Genomic DNA, 20,332 nt, shown 5'->3' on the forward strand with positions numbered 1-20,332 from the left:
CAAGGCCTCACCTCCTAATGCCATCACTTTGATGATTAAAACTGAACCTCAAATATTCAGACCACAGCAGGAGTATACTTCTCAGCTCAGCTTTTCCTACAAGTAGAAAATTTATTTTATCAGCTATACTGGTGGCATAAAAGTTTAAAAAGAAGACCATTTCTATGAGCATGTTTTACTTTTTTATTTAAAAAATTTCTGGAAATTTATTTTCCTTAATGGTATTAGAAAATTCATGTCTTCTTATAGCTTAAAAATAACTACTCCCCAGTAGCTTTATTTAAAAAAAAAAGAAGCTGGGTATGGTGGCTCCAGTAATCTCAGTACTTGAGAAGCTGAGATAGGAGGATCACAGGTTCAAGACCAGCCTCAGCAACTTAGCAAGACTCAGCAACCTAGTGTGACCCTGTTTCAAAATAAAAAATAAGAAAAGGGCTATGGTAGTTTGGAGGTAGAATGCCCCTGGGTTCAATCCACAGTACACAAACAAATAAAGGCAAGAGGAAAATAAAATAATTAAAACCAACAAATGGAAATTGTAGAGATGAGTTTAAGGTGGTTAAGATGAAGATAATTATAGCATTAACAGAGCATGAGTCAAGACCCATGCCAAAAAGATTACAGACCCCTTGAACGGAGGTCATCACCCTAAATCTTTACACCAGTTCTGTGAGGACAGTATTATTCTCCTCATCTGACAGCATGGAAAGCTGAATTTTAAGGAACATGATGTACAGGACCAATTTGGAATGTCTGGAATGTCTGACTCCAGCTTTTCCCACTTTGATGGATATATAAGAAAATGTAAAGCCTTTAGTAATAACCCAGTTAGTACTTAACAACCGCAAACGTTCCTTGTATTTAGTAAGAATTCAATGGGATAGCACTTTCCTTAATCTCATCTGAGAGGGGAGAGGAGAGGAGAGGAGAGGAGAGGAGAGGAGAGAGAGAGAGAGAGAGAGAGAGAGAGAGAGAGAGAGATTGATTGATTTTCAAATATCCAGGTAATATGACCCCATTAAAAAGAAAAAAGGCAAAGCATCTGATTCCTTGCCTAATATGTGAAAGCTAGGGTGAATGGGGTCATAGGAGGAACTCCAGGTGAAAAAGGAGATCCTATAGAGGAACAAATAAGGCAACCTAACTGTGGGGATGGGAGGTGGGGAGAGGGAAACTCTTTAAAGCGCATGATGTACTTATTCATATTGAAGTCAACCACTAAACCAAGCATGGGAGGGAGGTGGGGACTGGGTACGTGCTGGCTGGGTGATGTGTGCATTTATCTCTACACAAGTTTTTTACCCCATTATGATGTATAAATACAATGCACTAATAAAAAATCTTTAAAAAGTAAAGCTACACCTTTTGCTTTGGAAAAAAAAAGACAAAAGGCAGCTGGGTGTGGTGGTGCATGCTTGTAATACCAGCAGTTGGAAGATTGAGACAGAAGGATTGGAGGTTCATGGTCAGCCTCAGCAACATAGTGAGGCCTACCCCCAACTTACCCAATTTAGTGAAACCCTGTTTTTAAAAAAAAACCACACTGGGCCCAGGGTGCAGCTCCAAGGTATAAAGCTCCTTGGTTCAATCCCAGTAACAAAAAATAAAAATAAAAATAAAAAGACTAGTTTCTAAAGCTCAGTTTTTTTTAAAAAGGCATTGAATGAGCAAATAGTTAAGGTGGGATACAAGAGACAATAATATTTTTATTTATATGATAAAAGTGTTAAAAATATGTACACATTATAAAGACTAATTGGCAAAGCTTTTCAGAAAGCCAACATTGCTTACTGACTCTACACTAAAAAAAAGAGTAATTTGGCAATCATTCCTCAAGCAGCAATCTTAAATCTCCTGCACTTATTTTGAAAGAATAAACAAAATAGATAAAATTTGCTATATTGATGGGAAGAAATTTAAGCAAGCCAAGATGCCAAGATAAAGTCAAACAGTACAGGCAGTGCAAGGTCAGTTCAAATAGATGAGTAAAATTCTTTCCTAAACATTTCAGAAATGGCACTTATGTAATTATTTTACATATCTTTTACCTAATTTTTAACCAAATGCCTTTTTCTTTATTTCCTAAATAATCAATAAGGATAACAAATCAGATTCACCTGGGTCCTGAGTCATTCTTCCTCCTTAACATTTACAGTTGAGAATGAGTATCTTATGTCTGGATTATTAGATTTAAAGATATCTATGTTTTATCCCTATTTGTACTCACCCTAGTACTTAGCATTCTACATATAACAGTTATCTAATGAGCCTTCCCTGCCAAGGATAAATGGATGCTTTGTGAACAAATCACACCCCTCTTATGAAAAATGTAAATATATAAAGAGTTTAGACATATCTTTGCCTCAGACCATATGAGCTGACAAAATAAAATGGTTCCACACTATTTCTCTTGGGAAAAATGTAAACCTATTCCTTGTGCAGAAATTATAAGTGTATGGGTTGATGAATTTTCAGTGAACCTACCTATGTAATCAAGCACAGAGATCAAGAAATAGGACAGATCAGAAGCTCATACTTTGCCTCTCCTAGTTACTTTCTCCCTCTAGAGGTAGCCACAATTTTGACCACAAACATTATACACTAATTATTTTTGTACTTTACAAAAATGTTTGTCATAGACTAGGTAGTCTTTTATGTCCACTTTCTTTCCATTATGAACTTCCCAAGCATAATAAGAGTATACTGGGCATCCATTAGAGTGAAAACTCAAATGTTCTCAATCTTTTTTCTTTATTTTCACTACCAATTGAATTCTGATTTCTACTTACTGATACAGGTTATTATTTTAAATCTACAGCTCTCATACTATCCCAAAGATGTTTTCAATTTCAAGGAGACAGACTGTACCTCTTTGTACCTCTTCATATTACTGAGCATGCAACTCTGTAAAAAGGTATTCAGTACCTTTAATCTCATCATTATTAGATTACTTATAATACCTAATATGATAGAAATAGCTGTTAAACCATTTGTTTAGGAATGACTAGAAAAAGTTTGTACATGCTCCGTATAGACATGAGTTTTTTCAGGAATATTTTTAATTTGGATGTGGGGGTGCATTTCTGTAGTATTGGTACTTAGATGACTACGACAGGAGGATTGGAGGTTCAAGGCCAGCCCCTGCAACTTAGAAAAACTCTTGGCAGCCGGGCGTGGTGGCGCCTGCTTGTAATCCCCGCGTTTGGGAGGCGGAGACAGGAGGATCACGCAGGTTTGAAGCCAGCCATGCTGGCTTAAGAGACCCTGTTTCCAAATAAAAATATAAAAAAATAGGTCTGGGAGTGTAGCCCGGAGGTAGAAGGGCTTCCAGGAACCCCAGTACCACCAAAAAAAGAAAAAGAAAAGAAAAACTCTTGGCAGGTAGAATGTTCCTGAGTTTAATCCTCTCTCTCTCTCTCTCTCTCTCTCTCTCTCTCTCTCTCTCTCTCTCTCTCTCTCTCTCTCTCAGATACACACACACACACACACACACACACACACACACTTTCAATCTGAGGTGAGGTTGGTGGAATCCACTGATGTATAACCCATGGATAAGGAGGGCTGACTGTAAACATAAAATTTTGCTTATATTAAAAACTACTCCCTACTAAAGAAAATCAGGCCCAGTAATATTTCTGTGTAAATGAGAAATAGAACTACATGGTAAATATAAATGACCCCTCAATGTCCCCACAGATAAAAATCTGCTGAATTTTCCCTGAGCTCTTTGATCCTTGATAACAAAAAAGGTAAAGAAATCCTTCCATCCTTTGTGTCCCAGAAAACAGCATACTACAAAGAAATACCTCCCACTCATGACTTAGGTAAAACTTAAGGATGCCCCTTTGTTTATCTAGGAAAATGCCAAATGCTGGCCTTCCAAATTCCTATTCTTCATAAATGATTAGCTCAACTGCTGGGCCCCACTGATCAATCAGAACAAAATACCTATTAACAAAAGTTTGATTAAGCTTCCCTTCTTCCCTCAAACCTGCCCACTTTTATATGGAATGAATAAACAAAGCTATGAAAAACCTGCCCACACCAGGTTTTTCATAGCTTTGTTTATTCGTTCCATATAAAAAACATTTTTGTTTGTTTGTTTTGCCTAAACTTTGAGGTGCTCATAGATCTTTGACAGCATTCTTTCTATTAAAATAGACCCTGCTGCCGGGCGTGGTGGCGCACGCTTGTAATCCCCGCGCTTGGGAGGCAGAGACAGGAGGATCGCGCAGGTTCGAAGCCAGCCCCGCGCGCTGGCTTAGGAGACCCTGTTTCCAAATAAAAATGTAAAAATAGGTCTGGGAGTGTAGCCCGGAGGTAGAAGGGCTTCCAGGAACCCCAGTACCACACACAAAAAATAAATAAATAAAATAGACCCTGCTTCCAGGTGCAGTAGGCCCTTTCTTCCTCGTGCAGTAATTTTTTCAATGAACTCTTTTTCTTACTAAGTTGGAATTTGTTTTCTCTTTGACACATTTAATCATATAATACAAATTCTTTTAGAATAACCTTATTTTTAAAAAGACATTTTGTGTAGTGGCACATGCTTGTAATCCCAGTACTTGGGAGGCTAAGACCAGAGGATCGCAGTTTGCGGCCAGCCTCAGCTACTTAGTGAGGCACTCTGTAGCTTAGTGAGATTCTGTTTCAAAATAAAGAATAAAAAATAGGGCTGGGGGTGTAGCTCGGAGGTAGAATGCCCTTGGGTCCAATCCTCAGTACCATAAAACATAAATAAATAAAACATTTTGTCAGGCACATACCTGTAATGCTTGGGAGGCTGACACAGGAGGAGAGAAGGTTCAAGGCCAGTCTCAGCAACTTAGCAAGACCCTCAGTTAACTCAGCAAGACCCTATTTCAAACTAAAAAAATAAAAGAAACTGACATTTCTTAGCTTCTTTGAAAAGCCTGTTCATATAGATGAAATAATGGCAGTTAAGACATACAAGAACTACCCTAATCCACTTCTTCAGATTTAAACACTGTAATTTCTATCTACACTGCAAAATTCTTCTTGTACCTAGGATACAGTTTTTTGTATAGTGTAATCCACATATCAGAATATATACATCTATCAACCCACCAAAACCTCCATTATCTATTTTCGACTCCTAAGTTTGTCTGAGGAATTCTCTAAACATCATAGTGTAAAAACGAATAAAAATGAAGCCTTGAAAAAATAGGTAGATATATGTATAAGAAAAGAGAACAGAAAAAAGGATTTAAAAAGAAATAAATTCCACATAGAGTGAAGGGGGGGAACCCTGAAAAGCTATTTTATTTCAGAATAAAAAGTGAGCCCAGTGTCTCATTTTGCATTTTTTATACTGTTTTATTTCCTGGATGTAATATTAAAATGATATTAAGATGAAATTGAATATATAAGTCAAAGAGCTTTGAGAATACCAATATATAAACACGACAACCTTTTTATCAGCACAGCTAAGTCATATGTGATGAAAACCAGATTAAGAGACATTTATGAATAAAATATAGATATTAGGAATTATGGCCAACATATTAAGTGTAATATAAAGCTGGGTTTACCCCTAGATTTATGTTGAACAAGTATGAGTATGGGAGGTGGAGACAGGAGGATCGCTCAGGTTCGAAGCCAGCCTCGCTGGCTTAAGAGACCCTGTTTCCAAATAAAAAAGTGTAAAATAGGTCTGGGAGTGTAGCCCGGAGGTAGAAGGGTTTCCAGGAACCCCAGTATCACCAAAAAAAAAAAAAAAAAGAAAAGAGAAAAAAATGATGAGAGAAATCAGTTTTCATTTCCCACATAGTAGCTGTAAAGATATATCAACAGTTCAACAACTTCTCATAGAAATGCAGAATTTGATTAGCTAGATAATTACAAACGTCACACTTATAAAATTTTATCTTATTTTAAAAAGTCATCCAGAAATGCTTACCATGATATAGAAAAGTGAATCATTAATAAAACAGATATGTGCCTGGCGTGGTGGCGCACGCTTGTAATCCCCGCGCTTTGGGGGCGGAGACAGGAGGATCACACTGGTTCGAAGCCAGCCGTGCTGGCTTAGGAGACCCTGTTTCCAAATTAAAAAAAGTATAAAATAGGTCTGGGAGTGTAGCCCGGAGGTAAAAGGGCTTCCGGGAACCTCAGTACCACCAAAAAACAAACAAACAAAAAAACCCAGATATGTTTGTTTAAAAATTGACTCTCTAAAGAGGTTCAATACAAGCCAGACATGGTGGTACACACTTGTAATATCAATACTTGTGAGGCTGAAACAGGAGGATCACAGATTCATGGCCAGCCTCAGATACTTAGTGAGACCCTCTGCACCTTAGCGAGACCTTGTTTTAAAATAAAGAATAAAGGCCGGGCGTGATGGCTCACCTGTGTAATCCCAGTACTTGGGAGGCTGAGACAGGAGGATGTAGATTCATGGCCAGCTCTAGGAAACTTAAGTGAGACATTGTCTCAAAAAAAAAAAAAAAAAAAAAAAAAAAGAATGGGCAGGGGTGTAACTCCTCAGAGGTAGAATGCCACTAGGTTCAATCCCCAGCACCATATACAAAACAAAATAAAGAATAAAAAGTAGGGCTGGGAGCTGGGCGTGGTGGCACATGCTTGTAATCCCAGTACTTGGAAGACTTGAGACAGGAGGATCACAGGTTCAAGTCGCCCTCAGCGACTTAGTGAGGGCAGCCCTCCACAACTTAGTGAGACCCTGTTTCAAAATAAAAGAATAAAAAATAGGGCTGGGGATATGGCTCAGAGGTAGAATGCCCCTGGGTTCAATCCCCAGTACTGCCCCCCCAAAAATGGTTACACACACACACACACACACACACACACACACACACACCATTAAGAAAACAGCCACAGATGTACCATCAAGACAGTTTGCTAAAACAGCACTTATAATTTATTATCTAAGCTCTGGAGGAATCTACCAGTCAGTGACCCATGCAGTAATTAAATGAGTACTATGATCAGAAACTGTGAAAAGTAGGTGTTTTGTTGAAAATCATAGCACTAGCTAGAAGCTCAAATATTCCATGTAATAGAAACGCTTTCTACTTTCCCCATTGAAACGTAACTCTTAAGGAATATGATTTAAAAAAAATTCTAGCCATGTTTTAGAATTCCATTATCTTTAAGAATCTAGGATTAATAATACCAGTGCTCAAAATTTATCTAATAACTCAATAATAAAATGAAATGAATGTTTCCCATGCATATGATGAGGTAAAGGACAATTCATTCATATTTGAAAGAATAGGTCTTGTCATTTCAATGTTGAATTTATAAATTATAGCTTGATATACTAAACCTGTGATCAGGAGTCAATAAAACATGATCAAATTGCTTAGGAATTACACTCTATGGCATTTTACATGACAAAATTAAATGAATGTATAACCTTTAATATCATGAAATTTGCTGGATTGCTTCTAACTGTCAATTATAATATGTGGTGGAAGAAATTATGACAAAACAATGAGAAAAAGCAATTGCAAATAAAAGGTTTTGGCATGCTTTCTATGTGCAAAAGGAGGAGATATGGATTTATTAGCTAGACTAGTAATTATTCCACAAAACGAGCATAAATTCCCTATGTAAATGAAATCTATTAAATATTCATGTTTCCTAGGAAAGCAAGTGACAATGTTTGATGATGCTATCAGTTACATTAATCAGGGTTTGCCTATACAGAACAATTTGGATTATTTGGAAACCCAAACCTTTAGTTAAACTGCTTTCTTCTACACTCCTAAATATGTGTGAGGTAATTATCACGTTTGTGGAAGAATGTAAAGATCATAAGGAAAATTAAATATTTTTATTTTAAAATAATCGTATATTAACACAGAGATACAAAAGTTACACAAAGAGGTTTTGTGCATCCTTAACACAGTCTCCCCATTCCATGGTAGCATCTTTCATAGTCATACTATAATATGAAATCCAGAAAATTGATGCTGGTACGATGGATAGACCTTATTTTTATTTCATCAGCTTTGCATGCCCTCATGTATGTGTATATGTATCAATTTGAAATTATATGAAGAAAATCATATAATATATGACATTTAGAGATAAGTTTTTTTCAACGCAGTATAATTCCTTAGGATTCATCTAAGCTGTTGCACGCATCAAAAGGATTTTCTTAGCCGAGTATGGTGGCACATGGTTACAATCCCAGTACTTGCGAAGCTGAGACAGGAGGACCACAGGTTCAAGCCAGCCTCAGCAACATATAGCAAGACTCACAGCAACCTAGTGAGACCCTGATTCAAAACAAAAAATAAAAAGGGCTGGGGGTGCTGGATGTGGTGCGCATGCTTGTAATCCCAGTACTTGGGAGGCAGAGACAGGAGAATTGCAGGTTCGCAGCCAGCCTTAGCTACTTAGTGAGGCCCTTAGCAATTTAGTGAGACCCTGTTTCAAAATAGAGAATAAAAAATAGGGCTTGGGGTGTGGCTCAGAGGTAAAATGCTCCTGGGTGTTCAGTTTCCTTCTCTCTCTCTCTCTCTCTCTCTCTCTCTCTCTCTCTCTCTCTCTCTCCCCCTTCCTCCCTCCCTCCCTCTCACTCTCTCACACACACAGTATTTTTGTTTTTATTGCTGAATAGTCTCTCATAATATAGATGTATCATAATTTAACCATTAACTAATTGTAAGATATGTTAGCACTTTGCAAATTTTACCTATTATGAATAAATCTGCTATGAAAACTTGATTACAGGTCCTAGTGTGAATTTAGGTTTTCATTTCTCTGTGATATACATTTCCCTTAATTGCTGGGTGGATGGCAAGTGAATGTTTATTATCCCAAACATACTATTTTCAAAATTGCTGCACCACCAGCAATGTGTAAAAGATTCATTTTTTCCTCCTTGCCAGAAAATGGTATTATCATTAGTTTTATTATAACCATCTAGCAAGTGTGTAGTGATAGCTCATTGTGGTTTTGATTTCCCTAAACATTGAAGATATTTTCATGTGCCTGATTAGAACTTACATCTTTTTACACAAATGCTCTTGTTTTTTTACTGTTTGTTCATTTCTTCATCGACAAATTTTAAATTGGATGTCATGTCAACCAATTCTTCATTTAGCTATAGGTCGCAATGACTTTCTGGTATATTTTATTTTAAAAGCTATGTAGTTTTAGCCAGGAGTGGTGGTGTACCCTTGTAATCCCAGCATTTGGGAGGCTGAGAGAGAAGGATCATGGTTCATGGACAGCCTCAGCTACTTAGTGAGGCCCTTTGCAACTCAGTGAGAACCTGTTTCAAAATAAAGAATAAAAAATGGGACTGGGGGTGCAGCTCAGAGGTAGAATGCCCCTGGGTTCTATCCCCAGTACCGAAAAAAAAAAAGCTAGTTTCATGTTTTACCTTTAAATCTATTATCCAATTTGAGTTGATTTTTATATAGGACCTGAGGTTTAGGAGGAGTTTCACTTTGGGCCTATGGATGTCCTAATGCTCCATTACCATTTGCTTAAACACATTATTTTTGTTTGTTTTTTGCAGTGCTGAAGATTGAACACAGGGCATCACACCTGCTAAGAAAGTGCTCTATCACTGAGCCCGTCTCCAGCCCTGTTCTCCTTTCTTCATTGAATTGGTTTTGAACCTTTGTCAAAATCAGGTGGCTGTACTTGTGTGGTCGACTTCTGAAAAATCTAATCTGTTCTGTGGATCTCTGTGTTTATCACTCTGCCAGTACTACACTGTATTAATGCCTATCACGATATATAGGACAGGTTCTTCCCACTCCATTATGGTTTTTAAAGTTGTTTTAGCTATTCTTGTTTCTGTTCCTTTTAAGCAACATTTTTAGGATTAGATTTCTTTTATTTGCAAAACATCTTCCTGAGATTTTAATGAAATTAGGTTAAGCCTAGAGATAGATTTGAGGAGACATGATATCCTTACCACATTGAGTCTTCAATCCATGAACGAAGGAGTACAAACTCTCCACTTATTTAGATCTTTGATTTATTTCTTTAGAGTTTTATAGTTTTCACCATATCAGGTTTATATCTTTTGTGGGAGTTATATCTGGGCATTTAATTTTTTTTGGTAAATGCAATTTTTTGGGGTACCTCTGGGAATTGAACACAATGGCATTCTATGTCTGATTTACACCTTCAGCCCTTTTTATTTTTTATTTTGAAACAGGATTTCCTGAGGCAGGAGGACCACTTGAACCCAAGAGTTCAAGACAAGCTGAGACAACATACTGAGAGCCCATCTCAAAAAACAAAACAAAATGCATTGGTTTATTACTACACTTTTAATTCAGTTTTTTTAAAGCTATATGTCTATCCTTATCTAAGCATTATGTTTAATAATATGTCTTTGTAGGAAAATTTCAAATTGGCAAATATGAGTCCGATTTTTTCCACTTTTTTGAGATTTATTATGTCTACTCAGGGTCCTTTGTTTTCACTGTGAATATTATATTTAGCATGTTAATAATATTAAGTTTTCTGATAAGTGAATGTGGGAAGTCATTATTTTCTTTGGATTTCCTTAATATTTCTCAATAATATTTAATAGTTGTGAGCTTATAAGTCTCATACTTTTTGGTTAAGTATATTCCTAAATACTTTATTCTCTTTGATGCTATGGTAATTAGAAAAGGTTTCTCAATTTCACTTTTTGGATTTTCCACTACTAGTATATAGAACTATAATTGATTTTGTCTATTGGTCTTGTGTGCTGCAAACTTACTAAGCTCACTTATTATATCCAGGAGTGTTTTGTGGAAGTCTTAGGATTGTCTATATACAATATTATGTTCTCTACAAATGAACTTTAATTTCTTCTCTTCCAATATAGATGTGTTTTTTATTTCTATTCCTTGCATAAATACCCTGGTTAAAAATTTCAATACATCTGAAAATTTTTGCATCTTTGTCTTATTCTTGATATTAGGAGGAAAGCACTGTCTTATAACATTTGATATGTACTTAGCCATTAGTTTTTCTTAAATGCCTTTTTTGTAGTATTAGAGATACACCCATGGGCATTCTACATATTTTTATTCTTTATTTTTGAAACAGGGCTTTACTAAGTTGCAGAAGGCCTAAGTTGTTGAGGCTGGCTGAAAATCTGTGATCCTCCTGTCTCCGCTTCCCAAGTACTGGAATTACAAGCATGCACCACCAGGCCATGTGCCACCACATTGGGCTCTTCATGGTTTTTTATAAGAAATCTGCTCTCATTGTTATTAAAGACCCATTGTATGTGACCAGCCACTTCTCCCTTGCTGTTTTCATGATACTCTCCTAGTGTGTGGCTTTACTCTACTTGTCTATAGCTTTTGACAGTTTATTATGTGTTTTGGGGGTGATCCTACATAAAGTGAACTTCTGGTCCATTATTTCTTTTTTTAATTAATTTTTAAAATTTTTATTGGTGCATTATATTCATACATCATATTGGGATAAAAAACTTGTTTGTACATACATGTACACATCACTGATTTAACCCCTACCTGATTCATTATTTCTCATGTATTCTTTCTTCTTTCTACTTCTTTCTTTCCTCTGGTATTTCCCTTATTCATATGTTGCTATGCTTTTTGGTTTTCCATAGGTCTCTCTGTTCATTTTGCTCATTCTTTTTTCTTTCTGTTCCTAAGAGTAGATAATCTCAGTCAACCTATCTTCAAGTCTGCTGATTCTAATTTGTTTTAGTTAGCTTTTCCATTACTGTGACCAAAATACCTACAAAAACAATTTAGAGGAAAAAAGGTTTACTGGGGCTCATGGTTTCAGAGGTTCCAGTCCATAGGGTGGCTTCAAGGCAGAAACTATGGAGGCAGTAGTGGTGGCAGTGGTGATGGGGCAGCAGAGTGCATGGCAGAGGGATACAGATGTCATATCATGGCAGACAAATGCAGAAAGAGAGGGGAGGAAACCAAAGACACATATAATCCCAAGGCCAAATCCTCAAGGATCCAACCCCTCCAGTCATATCCCATCTCTAAACCTGACTGCATTGTCCACACATGAATTTTGGGGGACAGTTTAAATCCAAACAATAAAACTCCATTTCTGGTCCCCCAAAGCTCATGCCTAGTTCACAAAGCAAAATAAATTCAGTCTATATGTATGAGTCTCCATAGTCTTAACAGTTCCAGCATTGCTTAAAATTCCAAGTCCAAAATCTCCTCTGAGACTCAAGGAAGACTCTTAGCTGTGACCCCCTGTAAAAATAAAAGTAAGTTACATACTTCCAATTGTATATTGGAAGTATATAACTTAATATGGCACAAAATAAACAGTCCAAAAGGGAGAGACAGGGACATAGACCAGATGGGACCTAAGCAAGAGTAAAACCCAGGAAGGTCAATATTTTTTTTTGTTTTGTTTTTGCGGGTTTGGGTGGAACCCAGGGGCATTTGACCTCCGAGTTACCCCCCTGCCCTATTTTTTATTCTTTATTTTGAAACTGGGTCTCACTGAGTTGCAGAGGGCCTCACTAAGTAGCTGAGGCTGTTAGCGAACCACGATCCTCCAGGTTTCAGCCTCCCAAATGCTGGGATTACAAGCGTGCGCCACCACGCCCGGTTTGGTCAATACTAAATCCTGTAGCTGTATGTCTGGTACACACTGTTAAGATGAGATCTCCAAAGCGCTTCAGCAGCTCCACCCCTATGGCCTTACCAGTTGCAGCCAGTGTGGCTGCTTAGTGTGGCCTCACTGGGTGTAGCTCGCTGCTTTCCTCAAGAGACATTCCATGTTCTTGGCATCACTTAATTCCTGTGGTTTCCATTGTAACTTTGATTTCACTCTCACAGCTTCACAAATTGCCTCCTCAGGCCCTACCCACAAAAATTCCAACATTGCTTCCTAGTTGCTTAGCCTCCTAGACCTTCCTTTGAAATCCATATGAAAGCCTCCATGATTCTTTAACTACTGCAGTTTGCTTTCCTGAAGAATAAGCACTATGTGAACAATGCCAAGGTCTGCTGCCAGCTCAAGGAATACCCAGACTCCCTTGGATCATGGCTCCAAAGGCCTCTGAGTGACCAGGCAGCTGAATACTGCTGAGCTGGACTGTGGAGAATCCTAGGAAAACAACTTTCTAGGTGGCCTCAGGCAAGCAGGATGTGCCATGGACCTAACTTTTTTTTTTTTTTTTGGTGGTACTGGGGTTCCTGGAAGCCCTTCTACCTCTGGGCTACACTCCCACGGGCTACATGCCCAGACCTATTTTTTAACATTTTTATGTGGAAACAGAGTCTCTTAAGCCAGCGAGGCTGGCTCCAAACCAGCACGATCCTCCTGTCTCCGCCTCCCAAGCGCGGGGATTACAAGTGTGCGCCATCACGCCTGGCCTGCCATGGGCCTAACTTTAAACTGACCTTGTTCAAGCAAACTTTCCATGGTAGTACTCTTCAGCCTGTGATAGGTAGAGTCTTGCTTATTATCCAGATACCCTCAACATATCTTTCCTACTGTCTCTGTACACAGTACTTTTCTTCAGTGACCACAATCTATCTAACAACTGCATCTTCCTTGGCCTCAATTTTACATGGGAATTTCTGACCAAACTACAAGTTTTCAGTCTTTCACCTCTGCTTTCTGCTCCCTTTTATTATATCAAACTTGAATATAAGCTGCCAGCAATACCCATGCCACTGTTTCAATGCTTTGCTGCTTTAAAATTCACTCTTTAGATTATTTAGTCCATTGCCTTTAAATTCAGACTCAAAGTCTTAAAACAGAAGCAAAGTCCAGATAAGTTCTCTGCCAAAATATAACACATGTGGCTTCTGGAACAATCTCCTATGAAGTCCTTTTTTAATTTAAAACCTCAACAGTTTTTAGGTCCCAGTTCCTATTAGCATTCTGGCCTTCAGAGCTTCTATCAGAATCACCCATTCGGTGCTGCTTACATTGTAATGTTTTTGAAGCCTGCATTCCCATACCTTTCCAAACTCCTCCCACAAAGCAGTTTCAAAGGTTTCTAAATGATACAGTTAGGTTTAATCACAAAACTCCTTGGTATGAATTTCTATTTTAGTCAGCTTCCCCAATGTTGTCACCAAACTACCAGACAAGAACAACTGAGAGGAGGAAAGGTTTATTGGGATTCCCAGTTTCAGAGTCCACAGGGCTGATTCTGAAGCAGAAACCATAGTGGTGATAGTAGCAGGAAACATGACAGAGGGATGCAGCGGGTCTCAGATCGTTGAGGCCAAAACTATGTGTGTGGGGGCATATGTAGTTCCCTAGGCTGCACTCCCAGGGACTCCCCTCTCCCCGCAACCAGCCATGTCCAACCTCTGAATCAGGCTGCATTGCTCACAGATTTTTTCAAAACTGGATGTGTTAAGAACTATGTGTCAACTCTACATATCAGAATCCCTTCACCTCCAGGGTTAGTTGTTGTGGTTGCTGTTTATTATTGCTCTTATTCTGTAATGTTCAGTGATTTTTTTGGAACAAGTTCTGCAAAGCCCTTATTCTTTGCTTTGTGTGACCATTAAAGCCTCTGCTTGTTCTGTTTAGTTTTTGCTCAAGCACATTGTGTATGCATGGGGAATATCTCCAACACTCTGTCATGGAGTTGGCATCTCTACCTTAGCATTCAATTCCTAGTTGTAGAGTATGACATCCAGAAGGTAGGGCTTTAAGGGGTTAGTTCTCAGAATTTTACAAGCATGAATATATATATATATACCCAAAAAATTATCTACTGTCTCAAGCAGCAATGAAGTTAAATAACTATCTCTAAAAGTTTTTAGCAAATGCTCCCCTAGATTATAGATTTTTTTCCACTGGTTGATCGGAGTCAGGCCAAATAAAGAGAACTTTACAAGTGAGGTCTTCAAAAGAACTACTAAACAACTTTTAAAAATGATAATATTTTAAGAATGAGGCATTGAAGGAGTTCCATCCCTGACTTGAAGAAGTATCTGATATCTGTCAGGCTGCTAGTTTTCATCATTATTATAAACTGTTTTCAAGGATAGCAAGGTGCTAGAGAGAGGGGAATGTGAATGCAACAAGTTACAATGCTATGATGCTCACTGTTTGTTTGTTTGTTTGTTTGTTTGTTTTACCAAGAACCAGTCATTCTTTTATTTGAATAAATTCTTCCTGGGTTGTCAGATACTCAGGAAGTCAGGGCAGGAAGGTTGTGAGTTTGGGGCCAGCCAGAACAATATAGTACGACTCTGTCTCAAGATTAGCAGAGAGGACTGGGTGTAGCTCAATGGTAGAATGCTTACCTAGCATGTGTGCAGTGTGGGAATTCCACATCCAGCATCAAACACAAAAAAATCTCCCTGGGTTGATTTTGACATTTTTGTTAGTTTTCTCATTCTTTTTATGGAAATGGGAACTATCTAAAAACATCAGTCGTCCAATTTTGCTGATATCACCCACTACCCAGGGACTTTAAGAATGAGATATTCTGGGAAACTAAGTAAAGTGGAACCCATCTATACTATCTCTAGAAAACAACCTATAACATTCCAAACTAAAACTGTGATTTGGGGACTTTTACAATTAAATCATAGATAACTGATTTCTCCAATTTTCAATTCTACCTGTCTCACTACCTTTTAATGTTCTTATTTGCCTGAATTAATCTTGATACCTAATTTTAAAACAAAAAGCCTATTTTAATTAGTGGCTCAGCAGAGTAAGAGACAAAAAGTATATTAATTAAAAATGCAAGATCTTAATCTAGGGATTTCATTAATGGGAGCTATATATATAAGTATGAAAATATCTTCCAATCAGAAATAATACCCTAATATAAAATCACCCTGCTTTCATTGAATACAAACTTCTTATTCATCTCAGGTCGATAAGTATCCATTTCACTTCTTTATCATGTGAAAGAAGAAATTCTAAACCATTTAGGAATAATATGCCTTTTTAGAAATATAATAAAATCTGTGGACTCTTTATTCAGGCAAATTAAAATATATACATGAATCTGTTTACAATTTCAAGGGATTATTGAATACCATGCAGCTACCTCCAAGTTAAATACCCTAATTGAATGCAAAAATATGACTTTGATCATATGGAAATAGAAAATAGATATAAAATAATTATCTCATTTTCAGTAGAGCAATACAAATTTAATATTAAAGCCAGGTGTGGTGGCACATGCTTGTAATCTCAGTACTTGGGAGGCTGAAGCACAAAGATCCCAGGTTCACAGACAGCCTCAGCTACTTAGTGAGGCCCTCTGCAACTTAGTGAGACCCTGTTTCAAAATAAAGAATAAAAAATAAGTCTGGGTGTAGAGCTCAGAGTTAGAATACCCCTGAGTTCAATCCCCAGTATTGCAAAAAACTTAATATTAAAACATGTAGCAAGGTGTGGTGGCACACAACTGTAATCCCAGTATTTGGGGGACTGAGATGGTAAGATTGTAGGTTCATGGGCAGCCTCAGCAACTTAAGCCTTCCACAACTAAGTGAGATCCTTTTTCAAAATAGAAAATAAAATAGAGCTGAAAATGTAAGTCAGGAGTAAAAATCTCCCAGTAGCACCACTACCACCACCAAAAAAAAAATGTATAGGTGATCTCCAGCTAATAAACATATTGTGTTTCAAAAGTTAATTTGTAAATTATTTACTTGGAATTTATTACATATTTTTCTAATAAAGGCCATACTACACAATTTTTGGAGATTATTAAATTGTTAAGTCCCTTAAGAATAGGACCTCTTTTTGTTTTTGTATTACAATGACTTATTCAAATAAATAGCAGATGGTAGGTTCCCAGTTGAGTCTTTATAAACCAATTTCACTCATAATATATATGAATACAAATATACTAAGAAAACAGGAAAAATATTGAAACAATAAACCAAAAAGCCAAAAATGAAATAATAAAATGAGAAATAAAAGGAAAAATAAAGAATAAAATAGATTTTTGAATTATCTTTTGCTTGAGAGACTGGTTTAGTTGGAAGAGAACACAATAGAAAACAAGTATTTCTAGATATTCTTATTTGAATTTATTTTATTGTGTTAAATTTCACTTAAAATTTGTTTCATTTTTTTGCCTCTGGGGTTAGAACCCAGGGGCATTCTACCTCCAAGCTACAGCCCCAGCCCTATTTTTTATTCTTTATTTTGAAACAGGGTCTTATTAAGTTACAGAGGGCCTCACTAAGTAGCTTGAGCTGGCTGTTGTCTCAGCCTCCCAAGTACTGGGATTAGAAGTGTGGCCACCACACCTGGCTTTGTTTCTTCCTAATATATTACCTCTTTTTGCATTTTGTCATGAATGAGGCAATTTTCATGTCCTAACAATTTGTAAATGGACTGAGAGAACAAAGGGGACAAGATGTTTTGCCTATAGTGACTGGAGAAGGATTGAAAGAATGTGGGTGGGGAGTCATGAAGGGGGCACTGTTCAAATAGGTTTTATATAATAAAATATTTTGCTATTTATTATATATTATACATTTCATAATAAAACATGTCCAAGTCAGAGTAAAGTAAGCTAATGTGAACATAAGCAATAAAGTATGAGAAATCCACTGGAAAAAAATGGTGGAAATTTTAGAGATAAAATTTTGCTTGTTTCTTGCCTTACTTATAATGAGTCAGTGTGCTGAAGAAGATGAGAAAACTATAGGCCATTGCTATAAATATAAAGGGCCAATAGTATATTTTCACTTGATTACCACTGAACTCTGACCAAAGCCATACAAAATCATGAGACATATGAAGAATTCAACTGGACATCATAAAACCTTTATATGTTGTGGTTCTACCATATAAAATGGATATTAAAAGAATACAGAATGTTGTTGAGTTTAAAGAGGACTAGAAATATAAAAGGATCAATGGGGTGTCATGGCCTTGTCTTTGGAACAGTATTTGAAAAAATTTCTATTGCCAAGATAACGAAGGAGTGAGCTATGACTTCAGTGACAGGCTCCCATATACTGTATTATGTAAAGACACAACTTAACCCCAGGGATATGGATTTTATGCCAAGTCCTCTCCCCTTTTAAAAGTTTGGAGTTTAACTCCCTTACTAAGTGGCAATAAACAGAGATTCAGTCTCACATTCTAAGTCTATAGCTCCACAGATCTGGCTGAAGAAATAGGTCAATAAACCACCTGAGACAAATGAGAAAATAATTAATTGTCTCCCTAAAAATTGTATTTAGCCAGAAGAAATACAGAATTAGGTATAATGATGACATAAATCATCTTCTGATGTGAATAATTTGGGCTAAAACCAGCTATGAATATTTATTTTAATTATTTGCAACAATGCTTAAGAGAATTTGGCTTCTATTATTCCAATTTAATAAAGGTAATTAAATAATTTATTTAACACTTATGATTTTAAATTGGAATATTACTGAGTTTATATAAATAGTATCAGAACATTTAAAAGAAAGTGTTTCCGAACACTTATTTGAGCTGGGCACAGTAGCATATACTTGTAATTCTAATATTTGAGAGGCTGAGACAGAAGTATCACCAAGTTTAAGGCCAGCATCTACAAATTAGCAAGACTCTGTTTCAAAATAAAAATAAAAAGGACTGGGGGTATAGCTCAGAGGCAGAATCCCTAGTAACACACACACACACACACACACACACACACACACACACACACCCTATCTGTTTAATGAATTAGGTTTATAAGAAATTACCTCAGTATATGGGAAGGGTTTCTTTATTAGACAAGTGAAGTATAGAAAAGCCAAAGTGTATGAAATGCAAAGGCAGTTAAACATTTCAGAAAACAGCATTTGCCTAGCATACTTAAGGCCCTGGGTTTGATCCCTAGCATTGAAAAAAATTTTTAAAGAAACACAATTTAGTTGTAAATCCTGATTAAAAGTAAATTTGAAATTTTACTAAATTTATAAAATCATTTATATTCAAGAGCAGTTAACAGCCGATTTCATTATAACTATGAAATCATAAAATATAAAATTTCTAAATTTTACCATAAGATTTTAAAGATTAAAGCACGAAATAGCAATCACTTAGCGATTCTTTAGTTCAAAGGGTCACAAAAATGTGTAAAGTAATAATCCTAGAAACACATCTACTGGAATAGATTAATTTGGAGCTTACAGTATGTGAGCTTCTCCTTCCCAAAGTAAGATAACTGGATAAAACATAAACAGGTTACCTTCTCTTAGATTTTTTCAATCTAAACTTTCAACTGCATTTCTCTTGGAATTAAAAAAGAAAGAAAGAAAGAAGGATTTATCTTTTATTGGACTCTGGAAATGTCTAAAGTTAAAAGGCTAATTAGAAAAGTTAATGTAATAATCAATTATATCATCTAAAGTACAAATCATGGTTACATAAAACTATGGCTTAAAACTAAAAAATGGCTGGGTGTGGTGGTATATGCTTGTGATCCCAGAACTTGGGAGGCTGAGACAGGAAGGATGTCAGGTTCACGGCCAGGCTCAGCTATTTAGTGAGGTCTTCTCAGTGAGACCTTGTTTCAAATAAATGATAAAAAATAGGGCAGGGAATGTAGCTCAGAGGTAGAATGTCCCTGGGTTCCATCCCTAGCACCAAAAAAAACCAAAAAACCAAAAACAAAATAACTTTATATTAATGCCTTAAAATTTGATGCCAGCAAGTTTTAACAGTACCATCTTTTAAATTTTCACACATATATGTGACTTAAGCAAAATGTGACATATGAATCTTCTAGTGGTACTAGATCATTTACCTAAAGTTGGTAAATTATGTACTTGGAAGGACCTTAGTTTCTTCTGAATCTGCAATTCTCATCTTTGGGATTATTTCCCCTCCATTCCTAGCCCATGTCATATGCCTTAGGATTCAAATGAGATCCTAAAAATGTAATGTCCAGATTTTACTTTCTTTCTAGTAAAAAACATAGACCCACAACAATCTTAGATGACTTTATAAATTTACTCTTCCACATGCTATCTTTCATAATTCTGAGAAACTAGAATGGAAACCTGTCTCCACCCACTTCCCACTCACACCCTCTGCTTCCCCACCCCCAGATGAAGGTTAGGTTGATAAATGGATTTGGAGGTGGAATAAAGCCAGACATCAAATAACTTACTTGAAATCCATCTCTTACCTTCTGTACTTAACCCTGGACTTGATGTGAACTTGGCTACATCAACAATTTTTACAGCAAATTGTTGCCCAGTTTCTCTGTTGATACATCGTCGTACAACACTGAAGGGACCCCTAAAAAACAAAAAAGTCATTTTACTACTAATTTTCTTAAGTACCTCATTCTCATCAATATCTCACTGTATTTCATTATCTATATACTACATAACACCATGCCATTGTATTTTAGACTCGTGATGGAATAGTT

The 20,332-nt window shown here is 36.7% G+C and overlaps 1 protein-coding gene across 6 annotated transcripts in view; it reads right to left on the bottom strand.

Annotated features, from left to right (window-relative positions):
* Nucleotides 1–20,332, bottom strand: part of CASK (calcium/calmodulin dependent serine protein kinase) — a gene marked incomplete at both ends in the record, with an annotated part of 384,129 nt that overhangs the window by 284,009 nt on the left and 79,788 nt on the right. For all 6 annotated transcript variants that reach the window (XM_080718576.1, XM_080718575.1, XM_080718573.1 and 3 more), the window contains one exon: nt 20,087–20,199. In XM_080718576.1, coding sequence (XP_080574702.1) covers nt 20,087–20,199 — 113 coding nt within the window. The remainder of the gene's footprint in view (nt 1–20,086; nt 20,200–20,332) is intronic.

This window comes from Muscardinus avellanarius, assembly GCF_963383645.1.
Source record: "Muscardinus avellanarius genome assembly, chromosome: X".
Classification (NCBI taxonomy): Eukaryota; Metazoa; Chordata; class Mammalia; order Rodentia; family Gliridae; genus Muscardinus; species Muscardinus avellanarius.